The sequence below is a fragment of the Zootoca vivipara genome, chromosome 7 (genome assembly GCF_965207765.1).
Source record: "Zootoca vivipara chromosome 7, rZooViv2.hap1.1, whole genome shotgun sequence".
NCBI lineage: Eukaryota > Metazoa > Chordata > Lepidosauria > Squamata > Lacertidae > Zootoca > Zootoca vivipara.
In genome coordinates this window covers 90,467,967-90,489,847 of record NC_142590.1, presented here as the reverse complement: position 1 = coordinate 90,489,847, position 21,881 = coordinate 90,467,967, and the positions used below count along the sequence as shown (strand labels likewise).

General features: G+C 44.2%; 1 protein-coding gene across 8 annotated transcripts in view; it reads left to right on the top strand.

The window, feature by feature from the left end:
- The window catches only part of RTEL1 (regulator of telomere elongation helicase 1), a 112,662-nt gene extending 90,993 nt beyond the window's left edge, over nt 1–21,669 (top strand). For 5 of the 8 annotated variants that reach the window (XM_035124213.3, XM_035124212.3, XM_035124211.3 and 2 more), the window contains 11 exons: nt 5,689–5,839; nt 8,061–8,209; nt 9,784–9,879; nt 10,332–10,542; nt 11,574–11,711; nt 14,270–14,383; nt 15,231–15,476; nt 16,617–16,814; nt 18,056–18,199; nt 18,802–18,905; nt 20,634–21,669. In XM_035124213.3, coding sequence (XP_034980104.3) covers nt 5,689–5,839; nt 8,061–8,209; nt 9,784–9,879; nt 10,332–10,542; nt 11,574–11,711; nt 14,270–14,383; nt 15,231–15,476; nt 16,617–16,814; nt 18,056–18,199; nt 18,802–18,905; nt 20,634–20,714 — 1,632 coding nt within the window. In that variant the 3' untranslated portion in view covers nt 20,715–21,669. The remainder of the gene's footprint in view (nt 1–5,688; nt 5,840–8,060; nt 8,210–9,783; nt 9,880–10,331; nt 10,543–11,573; nt 11,712–14,269; nt 14,384–15,230; nt 15,477–16,616; nt 16,815–18,055; nt 18,200–18,801; nt 18,906–20,633) is intronic. The other 3 variants (XM_060277360.2, XM_088674760.1, XM_060277361.2) reach the window with 3 other exon arrangements.
- The last annotated feature ends 212 nt before the right edge of the window (nt 21,670–21,881 follow it).

Sequence of the window (21,881 nt, the reverse complement as noted above, 5' to 3'; positions counted from 1 at the left end):
TTTCATTTGGTTATTCTGAATAGCAGCTCTATTATCAAATGGATCATACACTTTGATTTTAGTGCACTTCAAAAGGCATAACCCCCCCCCCCAAAGGTTTTAACTGTTCTATGGTGTTCATGCCTATCATGGCTTATTATGTCTCATTTCATCAATACAGAATGTTTTATTCATTTCATTTATATCCTCACCTTTTCCTGAGAAAACTCAAGTTGACATTTGTGGTTATCTTCTTCGCCACACCCTGAGAAACAATTTCTTCACAACAGGCCTGTGAGATAGGTTAGGCTGAGAGAGAGTTTCAGTGAATTTCATGGCTGAGCAGTGATTTGAAATTGGGTTTTGCCAGTCCTAGCCTAGACCCATTACAGCACGAGGACGTTCAGCGCCAGCAGCACTATGAGCAGTACTAATCTGGCTGCTTAGGGCCAAGCTAGACACAATGGCATGCACACATTTTCTATTTAGGCACCTCTCCTTTTCTCATATAAATTGGGGATGGGTCTATATTTTACATCAGATAAAACAGTCTTCATCAATCTCGTGCCCTCCGAATGCTTTGAATTACAACTTGCACCACAGTTCTGCCTTCTTGCTAGGATTCAAGAATCCTACTTTGCCTTGGCACTGGTCCAGATCCCTCACGGCCTTTCCTGATCCAAATAGCATGAGAACTGGATGTCATTAACATGCTGGTGGCACCTTCTCCCCAAAGTTCTAATGACTGTTCCCAGTGGCTTCATATAGATATGAAACTGCATTGGGGGGTGAGGAATGCCCTGCAGCAGCCCATAGCATAACTGCCAGGAGGCCCCAAAGCACTCTCCCAGTTCTGCTTTTTGGACTCAGGCCCATAGCTAGGACCAGAACCACTGTAACACAGTGACCTCGGTTCCCATTCTACAGAACCATTCCAGGAAGATGCCATGGTCAATGGAATCAAAGGCTGCATAGCACTCAAGAAGCAGGAGCAAGGTTGCGCTCTCCCTGTCTCGCAATCTGCAAAAGTCACCCATCAGTGCAACCAAGGACATCTCAGACTCGTGGCCAGGGCTGAACCCAGATTGGGATGTGTCAGGGTTTGTTGTGACTACTCTTGAGTAACGACCGTCCACATGCTTGTCTTTCAGACGTTTTTATTGGTGCACATTATTTTCAGTGTAACAGATTGCTCATTTCATGTCTACCCGCTTGAGTCAGATTCCTGCACTAAACTCTTCCGCGTTTTCGACCAGCATAAAAGCCTCGGAACTGAGAAGTGCCTCCCTTTCCTTCTCTTTCTCAGTTCCGGTGTTGGAGGTACGGGTCTTCTGTCTGCCCTATTCCTGTCCACTCTTTCCGCCTCCCTCTCTTCCTGCCTATGGAGCAGGGGCTCTCCAGTGCTGCCAGAGCCTTGGCACTCCCTCTCCGCTTCCTGACTCACCGCTTCAGACCCCTCGCTCTCATGACTGCTTGGAGACGGGCTGCTTCTGATGGGGGGGGGTTTCCTCTGTAATCCCTCCCCCTTACAGGATGGATCTAAAATAATCCCCCTTCTTCACCTCTTGTACTTTATCCTAGCTCACATCCGTTATTGGGGTGGGGGGGGAAGCAAGGGAAGTTCCAACTCCCCCCCCCATGCTTCCCCTTTTGATGGAAACAACACACCCCCGTCCGCCCACTTTAGAAATGAACAGCACAGCAGGCACCTGGCTAAGCGAACACATCTGCTAACATTATGACTAGTTTGATCCTAACTGAGATTCATTAGCTATAAATTTTCTCACGCATGAAGCACATTGATCTGTAAATCTGTTTAATTACAGCTAAAGTGAGGGGTACTAAGCTACAGTGAGGGGGGGGAGTGTATTTGATTCCCTGGCAAATTTGCCCGTTTGCCCTCTGACAAAGAAATGAGAAGTCCATAATTTTAATGGTAGGTTTATTGTAGCTGTGAGAGACAGAATAACAACAGGAAAACCCCCAGAAACCCAGAAGACAAAAGTCAGAGATTGATGTGCATTATAATGAGTGAAGTAAGTATTTGACCCCTTTGCAAAAGATGACTTAGTACATGGTGGCAAAACCATTGTTGGCAATAACAGATATCAGACGTTTCTTGTAGGTAGCCACCAGGTTTGCACACATCTTGGGAGGTATTTTGTCCCACTCCTCTTTGCAAATCCTCTCCAAGTCAGTAAGATTTCGAGGCTGATGTGTAAGCTACTCAAACGTTCAGCTCCCTCCACAGATTTTCTATGGGATTAAGGTCTGGAGACTGGCTAGGCCACTCCAGGACCTTAATGTGCTTCTTCTTGAGCCACTCCATTGTTGCCTTGGCCATGTGTTTTGGGTCATTGCCATGCTGGAATACCATCCTCGATAGATGTATTTTCAAAGCACTGGCTGAGGGAAGGAGTTGCTCACCCAAGATTTGACGATACATGGTCCCGTCTGTCATCCCTTCGATGCGGTGAAGGTGTACTGTCCCCTTAGCAGAAAAACACCCCCAAAGCATACTATGTCCCCCTCCATGTTTGACGGTGGGGATGCTGTTCTTGGGGTCGTAGGCAGCATTCCTCCTCCTCCAAGCACGGCGAGTTAAGTTGATGCCAAAGAGCTCGATTTTGGTCTCATCTGACCACAACACTTTCACCCAGTTCTGCTCTGGGTCATTCAGATGTGCATTGGCAAACTGCAGACAGGCCTTTACATGTGCTGTCTTGAGCAAGGGGACCTTGCGGGCCCTGCAAGATCTCAGTCCTTCACGGCGTAGTGCAGGGGTCCCCAGACTTACCGGCGTTTGGGCCGGTTCCCACCGCGCCGATCGTGCGGCGGGCGGGGGAGTGCGGGCCCGTGCGCGCTTACTGGCGCGGCGGCGCGCTTCCAGGGTGGGAAAAGCGCCGAAAATCCGTTGTGCGCATGCGTATGGGCCTCCCCCGACCCGAAAGTGCACCAAAAATGACCTCTTCCGGGTCGGGAGAGGCCCATACGCATGCGCACAACGGATTTTCGGCGCTTTTTTCCCGACCCGGAAGAGCGCTGCCACGCTGCGCGCCGTAAGAGTGGGCGGCGGGCGGCGGGGGTCGTCGCGGGCCGGATTGGCAGGCCAATTGGGCTGCATCCGGGCCCCGGGCCGTAGTCTGGGGACCCCTGGCGTAGTGTGTTACCAACTGTTTTCATGGTGACTAATGTCCCAGCTGCCCTGAGATCATTGACAAGTACCCCCGTGTAGTTCTGGGCTGCTTCATCACCATTCTCCTGTTCATTGCAACTCCACGAGATGAGATCTTGCATGGAGATGGAGCCCCAGACCGAGGGAGGTTGACAGTTATTTTGTGTTTCTTCCATTTGTGAATTATTGCACCAGCTGTGTCACCTTCTCACCAAGCTGCTTGGCAATAGTCTTGTAGCTCAGTCCAGCCTTGTGCAGGTCTACAATCTTGTCCCTGACATCCTTAGAGAGCTCTTTGGTCTTGGTCATAGTGGCTAGTTTGGAATCTGCTGGATTGATTGCTTCTGTCGATAGGTGTCTTTTGTACGGGTACTGTAACGAGGTGGGATTACAGGTAAGACCTGTAAGTACGCTTACAGCAGGTGCTTCTAATCTCCCTTACAGCAGGTGCTTCTAATCTCAGCTCGTTACATACAGTGAAGATACCAGGTTGCCTGACATCTGGCTGCTTGATAGGGGATCAGATACGTATTTCACTCATTATAATGTACATCAATCTCTGACTTTTGTCTTCTGGGTTTCTGGGGGTTTTCCTGTTGTTATTCTGCCTCTCACAGCTACAATAAACCTACCATTAAAATTATGGAGTGGTCATTTCTTTGTTAGAGGGCAAACGGGCAGGTTTGGCAGGGGATCAAATACAGTGGTACCTCGGTTTAAGTACACAATTGGTTCCAGAAGTGTACTTAACCTGAAGCGAACGTTCCCATTGAAAGTAATGGAAAGTGGATTAATCCGTTCCAGACGGGTCCACGGAGTACTTAAACTGAAGCGTACTTAACCTGAAGCGAACTTTCCCATTGAAAGTAATGGAAAGTGGATTAATCCATTCCAGACGGGTCCACGGAGTACTCAACCTGAAGCGTACTTAACCCGAAGTATGAGTGTAATTGGTTCTGGAAGTCCGTACTTAACCTGAAGTGTACTTAACCTGAAGTGAACTTTCCCATTGAAAGTAATGGAAAGTGGATTAATCCGTTCCACACGGGTCTGCAGAGTACTTAAACTGAAAGTACTCAAACCGATGCGGACTTAAACAGAGGTATGACTTTTCCCTCACTGTAGATGGACCCGTGGTCTGTGCTGATAGAAGGAGCTTCTTATGCTCCTCCAACCAGATTCTGAGATAGCTTTCACCATTCAATTGATTACTGTTGTCAAGAGAATGATGTAATGGGTAGATCTTTGAGTAACCTTTTCAGGATCGGAACTGTCAGGTTGTTAATTATATTAACTGTCCTGTTTTACATAATTTCACGCTGTGGTCAGATGAGACGTGGTTCTTTGCTAAGGGTGTGTGTCTCCTAGACTAACCTTAGACTTTCTTACCAGTATAATTAGATGGGCCTCGTCTCATCTTGGATGGGCTACACATGACTTGTGTCATGCCAGAGGCTCATCTATACCATGTGTCATACGATCAACCTGTGCCACCTCATTATTGGTATCCCTTCTAGGCATTATCGTAGTCCCACAGATGTATAGCCCACTTTCCACCTAAATATAATATATTAACCATGTCATTTCTCAACACACTTCTCCATATCATGCCGTTGTGTCTTAACCCTCACTATTTTTACCATGTTTAAATTAAAGTATGGTTTAACGCGAATGAGCAATTTGCTATTATTGTACACTGCTCTAAAGTCCCCACAGTGCTTCTCCTCTGACTCCTTTCTTCAGCATATTGGGAAGAAACAAATCAGAGGCTGGCTTGCTGTTACTTGCAAACCAGCACTCATAGTTTCTTCATTTGCTCACAGACCTATGATGGTTAGTCAACATCCTTGGCTTACCTCCATGGTTTGTAAAGAGGCAGCACCGGTTCACACAAAATGGCAAGCCAACCTCTCGTTTGTTTACTCTTCGGCGAAGTGAAGTAAGAAGTGTTGCTCATTCATATTAAACCATAGTTTAATTTAAACAAAGGCTTTAAGCAGGGCTTGTGAGCACAGTGCCCATGGGTGAGATGGTGCTCTAGAGATCTTCCCCTGGTGCCCACAAAGCCTCTGAACCCCACTCACCCCACTCATTTTCCCCCTAGTCATGAGGTGTAAGCGCTGTTGCCTTTTTCTCCCTTGAAAAGTACATAGAGCTGGAGGAGGAAGTTTGAAGAGTGATAGTCTTTCTCACGTCCTCTTTCAGGTCTACGGCTCCGATTAATTCCACTGGGTATGATTTTTACCCAGATCCCTTGGAAAAGCAAAGGTTTTTTTGTGTGCACTTTCTTTCTGTCTCCTATGGGCGAAGGGCTGGATCAAAGGAGGGAAAGGAGAAGGGAACAAAGTGGGTGGTTCCTACAGCACTTGCTCAAAAATGCAAAGGCCTAAAAACGTTGGTGACTCCAGTTTTAAAGTGATGTGTAAATCAGGCTGTAGAGTTCAAGTAATATATTTTATTTAGGCAGGTTCTTAAGATGTTGGAAGTTGAGCGGTTTACATTTTTCTTGCGTAATGCTTCCAATTTCTGTGCAGGTGCCTCCTCCCCCACTTCGAGACCCCTCTTGCACCACCACTGGAGAAGAAGGCAGCTCTACAACTTCGGCTTCATGTGAGAAGTTCGTTTCTGTGACCAAAGCCAGCAACACAGACAACCATGTTCCTAGTTTGAAAAGGAAGAGGATTGGTAAGTGGTTGCCTTTTCCTGTTGTGCAAAATAGGCACTGGAGTAATTTCACCTCAGAATCTAAAAGGGCAAGGTGTGCTGAGGTCGTAAAATGTCAGCAAAATGAGCTAGGGAAAGTTGAAACACTGAATATTTGTCTGAAGGCAGTTCTGGCTTGGGGGGAGGGCAAAAAAGCCAAGGCTTGAGAATTGCTGCTGTTAGATAAGACATCTCATGTAGATAGAAGCTTGTAACACGTATGGGTGTTTTCCAGGGCTTGCTACTATCTATGGAACTACATAGGAGTACTTTTAGGAGTACTTTTTACCATCTTCATTTTGTTCAGCAGCAGACCTGGCCTGAATTACACATGCCTTGGTTAAATCTTGGCTATATTAGAGCAAAACTCTTTCGTTGGGCTGCCTCTAAAGACAGTATTTATATCTCACCTTTTAGATTAAAACCCTCACAAGGCAGCTTACAGCAGCCATTAAAGTAGCAACAACTAAAACATGAAGCCAGATAAAGGCACCAGTGAAAAGCAAACTGGAATTATAAAGTTAATTTAGGAACCTTCTTTAATGCCACCAACGAAGGGCCCATAAACAACTCCTAGCGGAGGGAATTCCACAACAGTAGGGCCACCACTGAAAAGACCCTATCCCTTGTACGTGCTAAACTGATGCTATTTAGTGATAGGCTAGAAAGAAGGCCCTTTGAGGCCAATCTCAGGACCCAGTCAGGTATAATATGGGCACAGATTTTCCTTCAGGTAGTCCTATGCCAAATTAAAACAAAATAATTTAAAACAAATCAGAAGTAAATGAGATATCTGGAGCCAAACATAGGAACAGACCATACCAAAATAAAACATAATAAATTAATATCACAAAGTATTAATACCCAAGTAACACAAATGGGTTTACATACTTATGTACTTTATTAGCATTTGAGATCAGTTCCAGCTTAATTATTACTTCCCCCACAGCTGTGGTTTGCTTAAAGGAAGTCAGTATGAACCCACAAAAAATGTTAATCACTTGTGTTCTTACAAAAGGTGGTTTCCATATATTTAAGACAAGCATCAGCATTTATACATTTATACTAAATGCACCAGAATGATTTGAATAGGGAGAGCCTCTAGATTTACCATATTTAACAATGCTCAAAAGTCCTCTATGCAGTCTATTTCATATATTATTCAGCTGTCTCTTTTGAAAACTTCTGCAGGAACATAATCTTTACCCTAATAACAAAACTTTCCCTAAAACTTAATACATACATGCTTTGCTTTTTAGTCCCAGATTTTTGTTTCATTTCCGTGTCCATGGATGGAGAGGGCATCTTTCTGACACTTTTGTGGACTGAATCTTGCTGCCAAGTCCCTCAAACTTCTGCTTTATTGTTTGTTTGTTTAACTTTCAGACTGCCCTTCATCCTAAAGGATCCCAGGGTGGTGCACAAATAAATAAATACATAATAATAATAATAATATAACAACAATGATAATAAACACTTTTGAATATCCCTTAACTGCCCGGTTGATCACTGCACTCTGAAAGTGGGGACTTCCTGCACTTACCATCTTATCAGGAAATCCCTTCTGCACAATTTGGGAATCTGCTCATTAGTGTTATGACATCTGCACTTTGGAATTCCCTCCCCTTGATGATGATGATGATGACTATTATTATTTTCAACTTATACACTGCCCTATACCCGAAGGTCTCAGGGCGGTTCACAACAAGACAACTTATAAAGTCTAACCAAAAGCAGTAACCCAATAAACCGCCCCCCCAAAAAAAATCCACATTCTAAAAGGTTGTTGGATGAATATATTAGGCACCCTCTCTGTTGTTGTTTTCAGTGTCTACTGAAAACCTTCCTCTTTCAATAAGCTTTTAAAGTGGGGGTATTTCCTAGTCTGCAGCTGTATTGGAATTGTTTGTAAGATCTTTTTATTGTTTGCTTGTGGCCCACATGCTCAGAACATTTTGGCCCCAGCTGAATTTGAAAATAGACTTTTCGCTGGTCATGCTTTTAAAGTGGAGGATGCTTACCTTCCAAGGGCAGAAGTTGGTATAAATTTTAGGATTCTTCTCATTTTATTCCAAACATCTAAACTGGATATACTCTTCTTTTTACTACTACTCCTGTCTCAAACTGATCTAACTCTGAGCAGAGAAAAATGAGTAGGGACATTCAGAATCTAGGTACTTACAGGCTATGTATCTTGTCTCAGATAATGGAGTGGCCAGTCTGTGTGTAGAGTATGAGCAAAGGCCGTCTACCTCACAAAGACAACCTGGTAGCCTCTTGGCTGCACTGGAGTGCAATGAAAAGAACTGCAGAGAGGCAGGTGAGGAAGACAGCTTGCCAGGAGAGGAACAGGTATGAGAGCACAGTTTGAGTTTCTAGTCCCTGCTTTCTCCCCACCCTCACCTAAAACAGGTACTAGACTAGCGTGCTTCTGTTAGGCAGATATCTCGGGCTACAGAGGTGTCACTCAAGTGCCGCTTCACACCTTTGACGTTTTTACATGCTACAGTGAACACCCAGAGTACACCTGGGTGTACGGTGTGTGCCTAAGATCCCCATAAGCGAGGGCTTCTCGGTTTTCTTCAAAGCGTGCATGTTTCTTGTTTATTATCTGTTGACAAAGCGTATTTGTTTTGTTTTACTGCCGTAGACAGAGTCATATAACAGCACTATATTGCTGGAATGAGGTGTGTCTATTCAGTTTTCTCAGATTCTTTGATTCTCAGGTCAAAGCCAGCTCTTCTAGACAAGGCACTTGAGGTCCATTTATTGGCTGTCCTGTCCCTTTAATTTGTAAAGGTAAAAAAGCAGACGGGGAGATAATTCACAGCATAGTGCTGTAGGAAGGGTGTTTTCCAGATAAAAATTGCCTGTGTGATTTGACCCACTGGAGAAAACTTAAGCATATCCATGTGTTTTCCCTAAAAGGGTGTTTTCCCACTCAAGGAGTGGGGGGAGCAGGGTGTAAAAAAACCAAAACACTTCCAGTATTATGATTACAATCTGAATCTTCCTCACCACACATCCACTTATTCCTTAGTTACTTAAGGCCCTCGTACCTACAGGACCACCTCTCCTGGTATGCCCCGTGGAGGACCTTAAGGTCCATAAATAACAACACTATGTAGGTCCCAAGCCTCAGGGAGGTTAGATTGGTTTCAACTAGGGCCAGGGCCTTTCCAGCACTGGCCCCGACGTGGTGGAATGCTGTGTCACAAGAGACTAGGACCCTGCGGGATTTGACATCTTTCCGCAGGGCCCGCAAGATGGAGCTGTTCTGCCTGGCCTTCGGCTTAGACTCACTCTGACCCCTTATATGGGATTTGGTATATAAATTTTTCCTTGGCTTTTTTGCTGGCCCATGTAGGACCAGCATGGATAGCTGGCTCGGGTGAATATCTGATGTTTCCTCCCTTTATGGTCTTGATTTATGGGCTACTACTAAAATGAGGCTGCATTTTAAGCTGTATTTTAAGCCGTATTTTAATTAACTGTTTGTTTGTTGTTTTTCCTATTACGTTTTATTGTAATTCATATTTGGTGTTAGCCGCCCTGAGTTTCAAATGTTAGCAGACTATTTTTTATTTCTGTCTGTTGAATTCCCCCCACCTTGAATGTGAGGTTACTAGGAGATGCAGAAGAGATTGACCATAGCTTTGAAGTGCTAGTATTACTTTCCAGTCAGGGAAACCCCACATTTCTAAACATTGGTTGCTTTTCTGCCACATCTCCAGGACAATGACTTCCCTTTGTTCTCTCTCCATTAAGTGAGTGTCTTCCCAGAATTGCGAACATCCTTTCATGCACGGCAGAGCAAAGGTTGCTTTTGTGTTCTTGAGCATTGTTGGGAGGGCAAGCCAGCCTTCAGTGTGGAATTCTTCTGAAAGAGAGGGAGGAGATTGCATTAACACTGTTAACATTTACAGGCAAAACGTTTGTCAACTCTCTCCCTTCGATATGAGAAGAAGCTCATGGATGAGCAGAAAGGAGGCAGGAAGAAAATCAAGATAGTCAGCAATCCGGTATGTTTCAAGGAGTCACCGAGCTTTACGAGAAATCAGATAATAGGAGAAAGATGAAGCCAAACGCAGGTGTTCTCGTGTAGTCCTCAAATGCGTCATTGTTCAAAAAGCACAGGTGCCTTCTTGAAAATGGTGGTCTCTAAAAGCCAAAATGCAGATGAGTTACTTGGGGAAACCTTCGGCATAAAGGTTTAGGTTAGTAGTGGGAAACTATTTCCATCCCAAAAGCCACATTCCTCGGCATCCTTTCAGGGGCCTCATGCCAATGTTAGGTGGGGCCAAGTGCTAAACCAGGCACAGTGATGCATGGAGCTGTTACCTTTGAACAGTAGGTTCCATTCCAGCCATGCAGAAGTCAGAGGAAAAATTGGGGCCAGAGAAGTGTGTGCAAAAAGAGCTTGCTTGTGGATCGTGCTTACTTAAATCTCTTTGTTGTTGTTTTTAAATTTCAGCAGGCTGGCAAAGCCCAAGATCTCTCAGAGACTAAAACTGCCAGGGCTGCAGCTTTCATTGCAACAGTGAAGCAATCTTTGAGCCAGCTGAATTTTAACACATTCTCAAAGGCTCTGCAGCAGTACAAAACCACAAATGACTTCAGTACTATGTTGTGCCAGATGAGCGCACTTTTCGTGGAAGACCAGAAAAAACATGTCCTATTGCGAGGTATGTTGGCCCCTGGACATCTCTTCTGGGCACCTGCCGGTTTTCATGCATAAATTATGATGGTTAATGAAAGGTCTTCTGCAAAGTGCAATCCAGGAGACATCACCCGTGTGCTGGTTGCACCTTTTAATCATCCTTTTATTGTTATTCCTTCTGCTGTGCAGACAGGTAATGTTGGCTGTTTTTATTGTCTTGCTGAAAAAATCCACATGGATTTGTGATTTGCAATTGTGTGAAAAACAAGCAGTTTCCTCGCTTAACCCTAACTCTTTTAGGATGCAGATGCATGTCCTTTCTGCTTGGTTATATGGGGGAGGGGGGAAATAATCCCAGGAGGTTTTATGATCTAAAGCAGACACAAGGAGACATCAGAAGGGGGGAAATGGAGGTACTGGGACAACGCGGATAGACACCTTGGAATAATAATAAAAATAAAATAATCAGGCCAGTGGCCTAACCCTTTTGTCCATGTGTTATTAGAAGATGTAGTGGTGGCCACTGGCTTAGATGCTTTTAAAAGGCGATTGGACAAATTCATGGTTGGAGGAGGGTGGTCTTTCAAAAGCTAGTAGATGTGATAACTAGATGGAAGCTCCAGGTTCAGATGCCTCCAGATACCAAAGCGGGGAGAGGAGGAACGATGAGGGAGCTCTTGCCTTTATGCCCCGCTTATGGGCTTCCCAGAAGCATCTGTCTGGCCACAGCTGGAAATGAAATGCTGGACAAGACAGAGTGACCCTTGGATCTAATCCAGCAGGGCTTTCCTTTTGAAGATGATTTTGAAAGAAATTTGGTATTAGCAGCAGGTTCCACTTGTCAGAACTTGAATAGACTGTAACTTGAGCTTTGGAACATTAATCTCAAGGTGGCAAGCCTTCTTTTGTCAATGTGCTACTGTTGTTCCCTGAAAATACTTTGGAACAGGCAAGTGGGGGTGACAAATTTCTAGGAACGTATTGATGCCTTCCTGAATAAAGCACCTTTTAAGTGTTTGATTCTATGAACTTACCCTTTATTATTTTCTATGCAAGAATTTTACCAGTTTGTTCGGCCGCAGCACAAAAAGCAGTTTGACGAAGCTTGCTGTTCCCTGACGGGAGTGGGCTGTGGCTACAAACCTGAGCACAGCCTGAAGCTAGAGGAGAGGCTGCGGCTGGCCAAGAACCCAGGTGAGAACAGCCTTACTTTTGAGGAGCTGGCAGCCCTCTGAGAGTTCCTGCCTCTCTGTATGTTCTCAATCAGGATCAGGGAGGGATTCTTGTCTTTAGAATGCTTCCACCATTGCTCTGTCATCCCAAGTTGCTGCCTATTTGATCATTAAGCCCCTTAAAGATCCCAGTGACTGAAGGGAAGAGCTGGGGTTGAGGAATAACTTTTAAGCCACAGCCTCTGAGCCTTGGCCATTACCTCCATTGCTGCTAGAGTAGCCCAACAGCTGAAGGGGCAAATCTGTTCTTATTTAATGACCCAGGGCCAGGTCTTCATAAGTTCACTCTCATAGCCATGCATACTGGAGTTGCCAGTTGGAATGCTGTTCAGTTAGGATTGCAGGAAGCTGCCTTACACCTAGTTCACCTAGCTCAGTGTTCCCTGCACTGACTGCCAGCGGCTCTCTGGGGTTTCAGGAATTGAACCTGGAACCCTTTGCAAGCAAAGCATGTGCTCTGCCAATGAGCTATGACAGCTTCTTTGGAAGAAGTGCTAAAGACCCTGAATGCTAGAAGAAGCCTATGCCGGCATGGTTGGTGGATGGTTAACGTAGGAACAAGCTGGCAGCATCGTCCTCCTTGAGTCCTAACCATTTTGTGGAAGCTGTCAATCAGGGACAGGTAAACTGTGATCCTCCCGATCTTGTTGGATTTCCAACTCCTAGCCAGCGTAGCCAGTAGTTTACCTCCTTCCTATAAGTCCGAGAGGAAGCCAAGGATAAAAGCCTTCTTAGTAATGACCCTGGGGGCACCCTGCATATTCCATGTAGGGGCTGTATTCAGTTATTCCCAACCTGGTAGGACCTTACATTGCATCATGGGTTTCTTAACTCTGTGAAAGTTTCTTCATTAACAAAGGACAGGTTTCTAGAGCAGCAACACGGAAATCCTCTCTTCACTTTCTCTGTGCCATGCATAACTTTAAAAACCTTGATTATATCCTCCTTTACTCGCCTTTTTTTAAAAAAACAAAAAAACTGAAAATCCCCAGATGTTGTAACCTGGCCTTTTAAGGGAGTTGCTCCAGCTTGCAAGAGGAAGAAAATCACCCCATGTCAATTTGACTTTAAATGTTTCCCTAAAAGTAATTAAAATATTGTATAAACCCATGGTCCCACTGGTTTCCTACCTGGACCCTGAACTGAGCTTTCCAGTCTCTTACTAAAGCTCCATTTGGCCCATTAGACCAAATTCCCATTGAATTTCCCTCCTAGAATATCATTCTCCACCTAGAACTACCCTCTGCTGGGTGGATAGCACAGTTGGTTAGACTAGAGCAGGCATCCCCAAACTGCGGCCCTCCAGATGTTTTGGCCTACAACTCCCATGATCCCTAGCTAACAGGACCAGTGGTCAGGGATGATGGGAATTGTAGTCCAAAACATCTGGAGGGCCGAAGTTTGGGGATGCCTGGACTAGAGCCTGGTGCTGATAACATCAAGGTTGCAGGTTCGATCCCCGTCAGGGAGAGCTGCATATTCCTGCATTGCAGGGGGTTGGATTACATGATCCTCAGGGTCCCTTCCATCTCCATGATTTATGGTATTTTGGATATGTTTTCAGTGACTTAAGATGCTTTTGTGTTTCATTCCCTAATCTGGCTTTTCTGTGGTGAATTCAGTCTTTCATAGACCACAAGACCTCTCCTTTGCACTGATAGGAAATATTCCCACAAAAAAATCTCTTGCATACTCAATATTATACTGATATCATATGACTCTGCCAGACCATTTCAGCATACTTGTTATATTTTTTGTTCTCTAAATAAGTATGTCTTGCTCAGACCTAATTGAGGAGGCCTACTGCAGCCATGACCAAGTGCCATTTGGGGGCACTGCTACTTCAGCAGCCTAGTGGTGCTGAAAAGTACCTCAAGGGTCATCTAGTCCAGCCTCCTGCAATGCAGGAATCTCAACTAAAACATCCGTGACAGATGACCACCCAACTTCACCTAAAAGCATCCGCCACCTTCCAAGGGAATCCATTCCATTGTTTAACAGCTCTTACCATCAGAAAGTTCTTCTTGATGTTTCATTGAAATCTTTCTTGTAACTTGAGGCCATGGGTTCAGGTCCTACCCTCGGGAGCAAGAAAGAACAGTTGAAGATGGCTATCATGTCTCCTCTTTTCCAGGCCAAACATACACAGCTCCCTCAACCCAGTCCGATAACCTTGCCATGCCACTGGAAAACTACCCTTCAGATAGGCACCAATTGTACTTCTTACTGTACACCACTTCCGTATTGTTTTTAATGAGATACGGTATATATGGCATACAAATATGTGGTATATTTTAAACAAAAATGGTAAGAATTGGCCTCCCTCAGGAAGAAGTTGTTACTCTGTTCATTCTTCCTATCGTTTGGGAAAGTGATTTCCCTGTCATTTTAGGATTAAGAATAAGGATACTGTACATTGCAATGATTCCGTTGGACTTCCTTTCTTTTGTTCTTAACATACTCTCAAGACTTCCCACCTTCATTCAAGCAATGTTTGTATCTTGTCCTCTTTGATATTAGAGAAGAAATGCGAGGAGAAAGCCACCTTTTCGGATGGTTCAACTGGGCAGCTGAACACTGAGCAGCATTTGAATAAAGGAGGTTCCCACCTAATTTTTGGGTCGGACGTTGCAGGTATGCTTCCTGTAAAGAAGAAATGCATAAAGTATGTTAATGGCAGGAGCAATATAACTTGATTTTAGTTCCTATATGTCAATGAAAGTATGTGCAGCTTGTGACCATTTAACAAAGTAAAGAAAGAAAAGTGGTCCCTTGAATCACACCTTCACATGTTCATTGGGCTGATGTTAAAATCACGAGATTGCACTCCCCACCCCATAAAAAAAACCCTATGTTTTTAATTTTATATTGCAATGAGATTTTTTTAAAATTTAATTGTATTTTAATGGCTTCTATCGCAATCGTGAGCTGCTTTGGGTTTGTTGTGAAAGGCAGCAAATAAACCAGGGATGGGGAACTTGTGGTCCTCCAGATGTTGTAGTTCAGCAACTCCCAACATCCCTGACCACTGGCCATGTTGGCAGGATGGATGAGAATTTGAGTCCCACAACTTCTAGAGAATCAGAGGCTCACTAACCCAAATATCAGGGTTAAGATTAAATAAATCTGCGAGTCACTATTGACTCATTGAGTTAGTTTTGACTCACACATGATTTGCTTACCTGGTACCTGTTAAATTTCATTTTTGTTATCGTTTTGAAGCATTGCACATCCATCACTAAGGAGGAAACTTTTCCTATGGCTTACATCAGTGTGTATTAAGAGATGTTGGGCAGTATGCAAATAAATTGCTCTGCTAGCAAAACAGGACCCCACCTCCTCCAAAAAGGGGGAAAACCCCCAAAACCCTAACAAGGAACATTCTTAATTTTGCTTCATTTGTTTCAGACGGCTACATTTAGGATCCTGTCCTACATTTAGGATCCTGTCCTTATGTGCCTTGCCTTGTGCTTTTTAACAGGAGGAAACAGTGCCTGTGTGACTGCTGAGCCCTCCAAAAAAATGCTCAGCTCCCTAAAGGAGAGCCGCAACCAAATAATCCGATCAGCCTACCTTAGTGACCTCAAGGTGGCTCTGGACCAAAGCAGCTTCAGCAGTTTCTTTTCAGCGCTATCAGCATACAAGAAGACTGATGACTACGATGCCATGGTGTCTGGGGTTGCAGCCCTCACCACAGAGAAACCAGAACATTTCCATCTGCTACAAAGCAAGTATCTGCCTGATGGTTTCTCAGAGTGTCTTGCTGCCTGCATAACTCTGCTCTTTCCACCCACACGTTACTAAGCCTGTTCCTCGGTGTGGTGGGCCATAACACTAACAAGCTGTGTGTAACAGCCGTGGCTGAACTTCTTTATGGCACGTCAGTTTCAGATACGGATGGGGGAGAAGTTCAGCCTGGTTTGCATTTTGATCCGAATTTATTTCATTTGCACTTCCTGAAACGGTTTGCAGATTGAAACACATCTAGTCTTTGAAATTCACCTTTCCAACCAAAAGCATGCTGGAAAATACATATGTTAAGGGCATTAGTTCATATACAGTGAAGGCGCCTGCTTTGATATCAACAGGCAGGGAGTTCCAAAGTGTGGGTGCTGCCACACTAAATAATCGAGTTCTTACAAATGCAGGTATTGATTTAGAGAGACAACAGTTCCGCTTATAAGCTCATCAATCTCCAAGGAGGTAAAAGATTAAGTACCATGCGGAAGAGGCACTCTGTCTTTTCATCTCACTAGATTACTTTAGAAGCACCTTTACACTCAGACAAGTTGACACAGCAGGCCAGCTCTGGATCTTGTACAAGTCATCCTTGGCACTAGACATATTTAACCAGAAAATTGCGAGGCTTCAGGCTTGTCCTAGTTCACCTCTGTAGGTCTAAGACAGGCATCCCCAAACTTCGGCCCTCCAGATGTTTTGGACTACAACTCCCATCATCCCCGACCACTGGTCCTGTTAGCTTGGGATCATGGGAGTTGTAGGCCAAAACATCTGGAGGGCTGCAGTTTGGGAATGCCTGGTCTAAGACAATCATGCAATATTCCAAACTGGTTCCCAAGTGGATTTCCCCAGCATGTGCTTTTCAGGGGGCAGACAAGAAAGCAATCCTTTTTGCTGCTCTTTTGTAAATATGACATTCAAAGAGTCTTCCTGACTATTAAAATGACTCAGCCACAGTAGCTGGAAACCAGAACAGGCTGGATTTAGTGATCAGCTAAGAGGGTTTTTTTATTGTTGGTCTTGATCATTTTGAAGTAAAATGTTTCCCCATTCCCCTGGAATTCCCTGGCTTATAACAAGCTGGCTCCAACTGTGTGGGCATGTCATTATTTGTTTATGTTCACAGGGTTCTCCATGTTTGTGCGTCCCCATCACAAAAAACAGTTCAGACAGATGTGTAAAGAGCTGACTGGAATGAGTTGCCCTGAGGAGAGAGAGGAGGCTCTGTTACCAGCACAGGAGGAGGGCTCCCTTGGCTTGAGAGACTCAAACTGCTCGGGGGAAGAGAGTAAAATTCAGGATAAAGCTGCCAGCCCGACCCCAGGTTTGAGTTGCTTGTTTCAGTACAGTTTCCCCTCCTCCCCAAAGAAGTCTGCTCCAGGTTTTCTTCTTTCCATCCACCAATAAGGGAAGTAAAAAGAAGCTGCAGCCTTCTCCTGTTCAATGAATCAGATATATAGCTGTAGCCACAAATCTCACCCAGATTTTTAGATTGTGAGTATACTATTATAAAACGGCCAGAGCAGGCTGATGAAGGCTGAAAGTGTCTGAAGCTGGCAGTTCACACTGCATCTGATGTGTTACATATTTTTGTTACTGCCATAATGGATAACTTAACTTTCAGTGACACATCTAGGCCAAAGTGTTCTTATCCACTGTTGCCCCCCCCCAAAAGTTTCCTGATTACTCCTCCAGAGAATACAGATGCTTTTGCCCCACCTACCAGAAGGAGGCAGAGCAGTTTACAAGTTTGACTCCTCCGTAAGGATGTTTTCATCTTCCCAGACCAGTCCTATCGCTCTCTTCTTTCACACTACAACAGCTACCTAAAAGCAGTTCACAGCCCCAGATCAGTCCTGTCTCATGGTACGAAACAGGTTCTGTGGTAGAACTTTTCCCTTTTCTTGGAAGTGTATGGTGGGCATTCTATCCAACACTGCTTCCTTAGGTAGTATCAGTGTAAATTATATCATTTTGCTTATACAGTGGTACCTTAGTTTAAGAACAGCTTAGTTTAGGAACAACTTGGATTAAGAACGCTGCAAACCTGGAAGTAGGTGTTTTGGTTTGTGAACTTTGCATTGGAATAAGAACATGTTTCACTTCCTGTTGAGTGTGTTCCATTTGTAAAGTCCCCCGATGCTATGGGAAACCACGCCTTGGTTTAAGAACACTTTGGTTTAAGAACGGACTTCCGGAACGGATTAAGTTCTGCTCTTCGTATTAGCATTTGTGTCCCCCTGTGTCTCTCCCAGCAGTGTTTATCCCATTGGACAGCCGAGATAGTTTCCATCCCAAATCCAAAACTGAAGCGCAGTTAAACTGGACCTAAATAATTTTTTCATCTGAGTTAAACTGGAGTCAATTGGCCATCCCTCTCTTGAGTGTCCAGGAAAGGAATGTTGGCCATCAGACCTGTAGTTATTTAAATTGTGGAGCAAGTACCATGTGTCCTAATCCTGGAGGATGGGTGGTATAAATAAGCAATAAATAAATAGAAGAAAAAACTGCCCATACATAGTTACATGTGCTTTTTGAGATGTAATTGTAAGATCTCCTCTGCAGGTTCCTCCAAGAGCGAGATGCTAGAGAAGATCCTAAGTGATGCCACCCCTATAAGTAACTTGGAACCACAGAACTCCAAGGGAGGTCCAAGCAGTGTCCGCACACCCATGGATTCTGACACCGTGCCCATCTCACCATTAAGGGGTATGTAAATATTGGATCAGGTAGAAGCCCTTCTTCCTTCAAAAGAAAGGATACCTCAACTGCATCAGAAATACATTATGAATGCAGTAGCTCAGTGATAGGGCATATGCTTACATGCACCAGATCCCAGTTTCAGTGTGCTGCACCATCAGCTAAAGGACCTCACATTTGAAGGCTGGGAAATATTTGGTTACCTAAAGCTTTGGAGGATGTATAAGTCAAGAGTAGACAGTAACAAACTGGATGGGTTAATGACCTCATTAAGTAAATAAGAGCTTTATATATTCAGTTGTCTAGCTAAAGGCTTTCCAACCTTGCCACTAGCTTCTGTTGCCAAAATTTGAGAAGAAGACAGTTCCATTAGTTAGTTCCCATCTGTGTTCATTCTGGCTTCTTCCCAGAAGAGGCTGTTGGTCAGAGTGTGTTTTCCTTCATCTCTGCAGTCCTCGGGGAACTATAATATCAAACAGCAATAAATCTGACAGCTTCTGTTGTATGTATTTTATCTGTGCAAAAAAGGTCATTACTATGTAGGGGGGCAGTACTTCAGCTGCCAAAAGGAGTCTGTCTCTTAACAGTCACACTCTCTTTCAATTTTCCAGAAGGGTTCCAGTGTGGGAAATGCAAATCTGAGCATGGTGTGCCTTTTAAATGCCAACTGTGCGACTTCACTTGTTGCAAATTATGCTGGGAGAGTCTCCTAAAGGTCGGTTTTGCTTGTCCAAGTTTTGCTTTCTCCTTTCCTCAAAACAACACTGTCTGATTGGTTTCCCTGTTCACTGGTAGAGCAGCTACTTCATAATATTATAATGGAGCCATTTCCCCAGTCATGGCTGGCAGGGTTAGTGCCAGATTGGCAATGTGTCTGCACCACCAGCATCACAGCCTTGTCCCTCCTGGTAAGCCGTAGTAACAGTCTGATAGGAGGTCAGGTAAGCAGCTGCATCCTGGCCCACTGACTACTACTGGCCATTACTTACTTTCCCTGCCTCCAAAGATGTGTGACTTGCACATTTTAAAATCTGTTTTCAACTGTGGAGTTAGATTCAGGTAAGTAGCTGTGTTGGTCTGGCACAGTAGAAATATATATATATATAATTAAAAAATTGTCCAGTAGCAACTTAGAGACCAGCTAAGTTTGTTCTTAGTGGACTTTTTAAAAAAAATTATATATATATATTTCAGCTGTGGAGTTGTTACAGTTTTCCTCTACCAGAAAAAAAAATGGGTGGTTCTTGTGGTCCATTGCATCTGCAGGCATCCTCTCTCTCGTGAGGCAGTGGCACAAACAGGCATGCACAGAGCTTTCAGAAGGTACCAATAGCACCTGGTCATTCAGCTTTACTCAGGGAGGGTGCATTGCAGAGACGGACAATATGTGGTTTTCCATGTTCCTGCTTTGGAGCACATGAGTCCGTCATCTGGTCACGCATTGAAATGGTATGGGTTGCAAGCTTTAAGCTCTTGATCAGTTTAAATTGTATGAAATTACAGTTGAGAAATGTCCCCCATTTCATGGGCCTTAAAGCAAATTAAGTATATGCAAATGCAATTCTTCTTGGAGCTATCATTGTTCCGGTTAAGCTGATTAATTGGGATGACTGAGGGAGCAGCAAGTACAGCGAGTTCCCCCCCCCCTTAATCATGGAATTGCAACAGTTCCAGAGAAAGAAAACCACCAGAGTTTAGTGATCCTTTATGCTTTTTCGAAACAGTGCTTGTTGAGTAGGGGCTCCTGCCAACCTCCCACCCCCCTTGCCAACCCCTGTCCCTCAGAGTGTGAAGCCAACCCCCTTTCTTGTGTCAGGCATGATTGCAGTGTCCTCTGGGTCTTGAACCAGGCAGCCCTGGCAGCCAAAACCTAGCTCTTCTTGTCTCACTAAGGCATGTAGGTCATCAGGAGGTATCGAACCAGCTCTCTGCTCCTTTTGGGCACCAACAAGGTAGTAAGAGAAACACCCCTCCCTCTACCCCTGACCTATCCTCTATTGCCAAACCCCTTTAACAAAGGGGGGTGCTTTAGAGAGTCATTTGCAAAAGTGCTCTCTGAAGTGCCTCCCTCACCCGTTCAACCCCTCTGGGGATGCATGTAATGGGGGGTGGGGTGGGGAGGTGATTCAGAGCAAACTGCTCCCTGAAGCATCTCTCCCCCCCCCCCTCCATTAAACCTTCCTTCCCCAGTCATACATCCTTACCAGATCTTGGAAGCAGAATGAGTGATGTAATTCGGGTTAATCGTGTGTGAGTCAGATGCCACAGTTTGAGCACCAAAAGCTTACATTTTGTTTCACTTGGCCCTTTGTATGAGTTCTTGGCAGAATGGCAAACGTCAAACATCTTTATTGTTCTTAGTGGAGTTGCTCATGTGATAAATAAATGTTGGGCAGGGTTCATTTTTACCTGTTTCCTTCTTCACCCCCACCCCACCCCTCAGGTTGACAAGAAGTGCCCGGAATGCAAAGTTGATACCAAGAAGAGACATCTGTCTATGAATTATTGGCCAGATCCCCAATGAGAGAGTCAAAAATAGCCCAGGACCATGGAAAGGAAGCAAAGTGTACATTTGTTTTAAGCAAGCTGCTCTTTGTTCTCTGGGCTGATGTTGCCACCTCATGTCGCCACGCTCTTGCTGAAGCTCCTGCATCAGAAGAGATTTTCAATGCACAGCAGAAGCTTGGAGAAGAAGCATGGTCTTCACAATGACAAATGGCAGCAGAAGGTGAAAGGACAGAGTAATCTTTAGGATTACAGTTATCCTGATACTCTCAAACATTCTAACACTTTTGCAGCTGTTGGGCTCTTAGAATGACATTTTTACACAAAAGCATAAAATCATTTTTCTTATAACAGTCTCTTGAGTGAGGCAAGATAATTATGGCTTGTCTCCCTATGGACAGTTTGTGGCTTCCGTGCCTGCTTTGTAAAAGCAATCAGTTTGTAGGTGCTAAAAAAACTCTTTGAGGTGTTGGCAGGCCTTGTGATCTACTGTATTTGCCAGCTGCCTACCAAAAGAGTTCAGAGAAACTGACCAAATGAAAACCTCAAATTGAGGTGGATTATCTGCTCATTATGAAGGTTGTGTGTATTGATAGTCAGCTGTCAATTTTGATAGTTGATAGTCAATGTAATTTTGGTGAGTCCTGAGCTGGTGCTCCAGCTAATTAAATAGAAAGCCTCTGAATTTCGCCACTTGTGCCTCATGTCGGAAACTTCTGCTGATAAGAAGGGATTCTGCTCTACTCTGCTTTCTGATGCTTCAGAAGGAAGTCTTCAACAACCAATTGGTTCTGCTGAAAAAAATAGAAAATAGATGGAATAATTTTAAGTATATCAAGTGCTTTTATATTTTTATAAACTGCAAGTATTTTTGTGAATTGAACAATTGCATCAGTTTTCAAAAGTGGGAAATAGTATGTGTTAAACTATGTCAATAAATAAATAAACGCATTCGCCTTGTGGCTTCAACAGCAGCATTCCAAAAATTTTGGGCAGCATCCAGTAATGGCCACCCACTTGCACAATGGATATCTGCTTGTATAATCAGACTCCTGGGTTCTCTTTTCCCCACTCCAGCCCTCCACATAATAAAATTAACAGTTTTTTTGCTTATGGTGTGTCAATTGGCAATAAAGCATGTGAGTTAGTAATCATGGCTTCAGAGGTAAAGCTAAACAAATGGGGT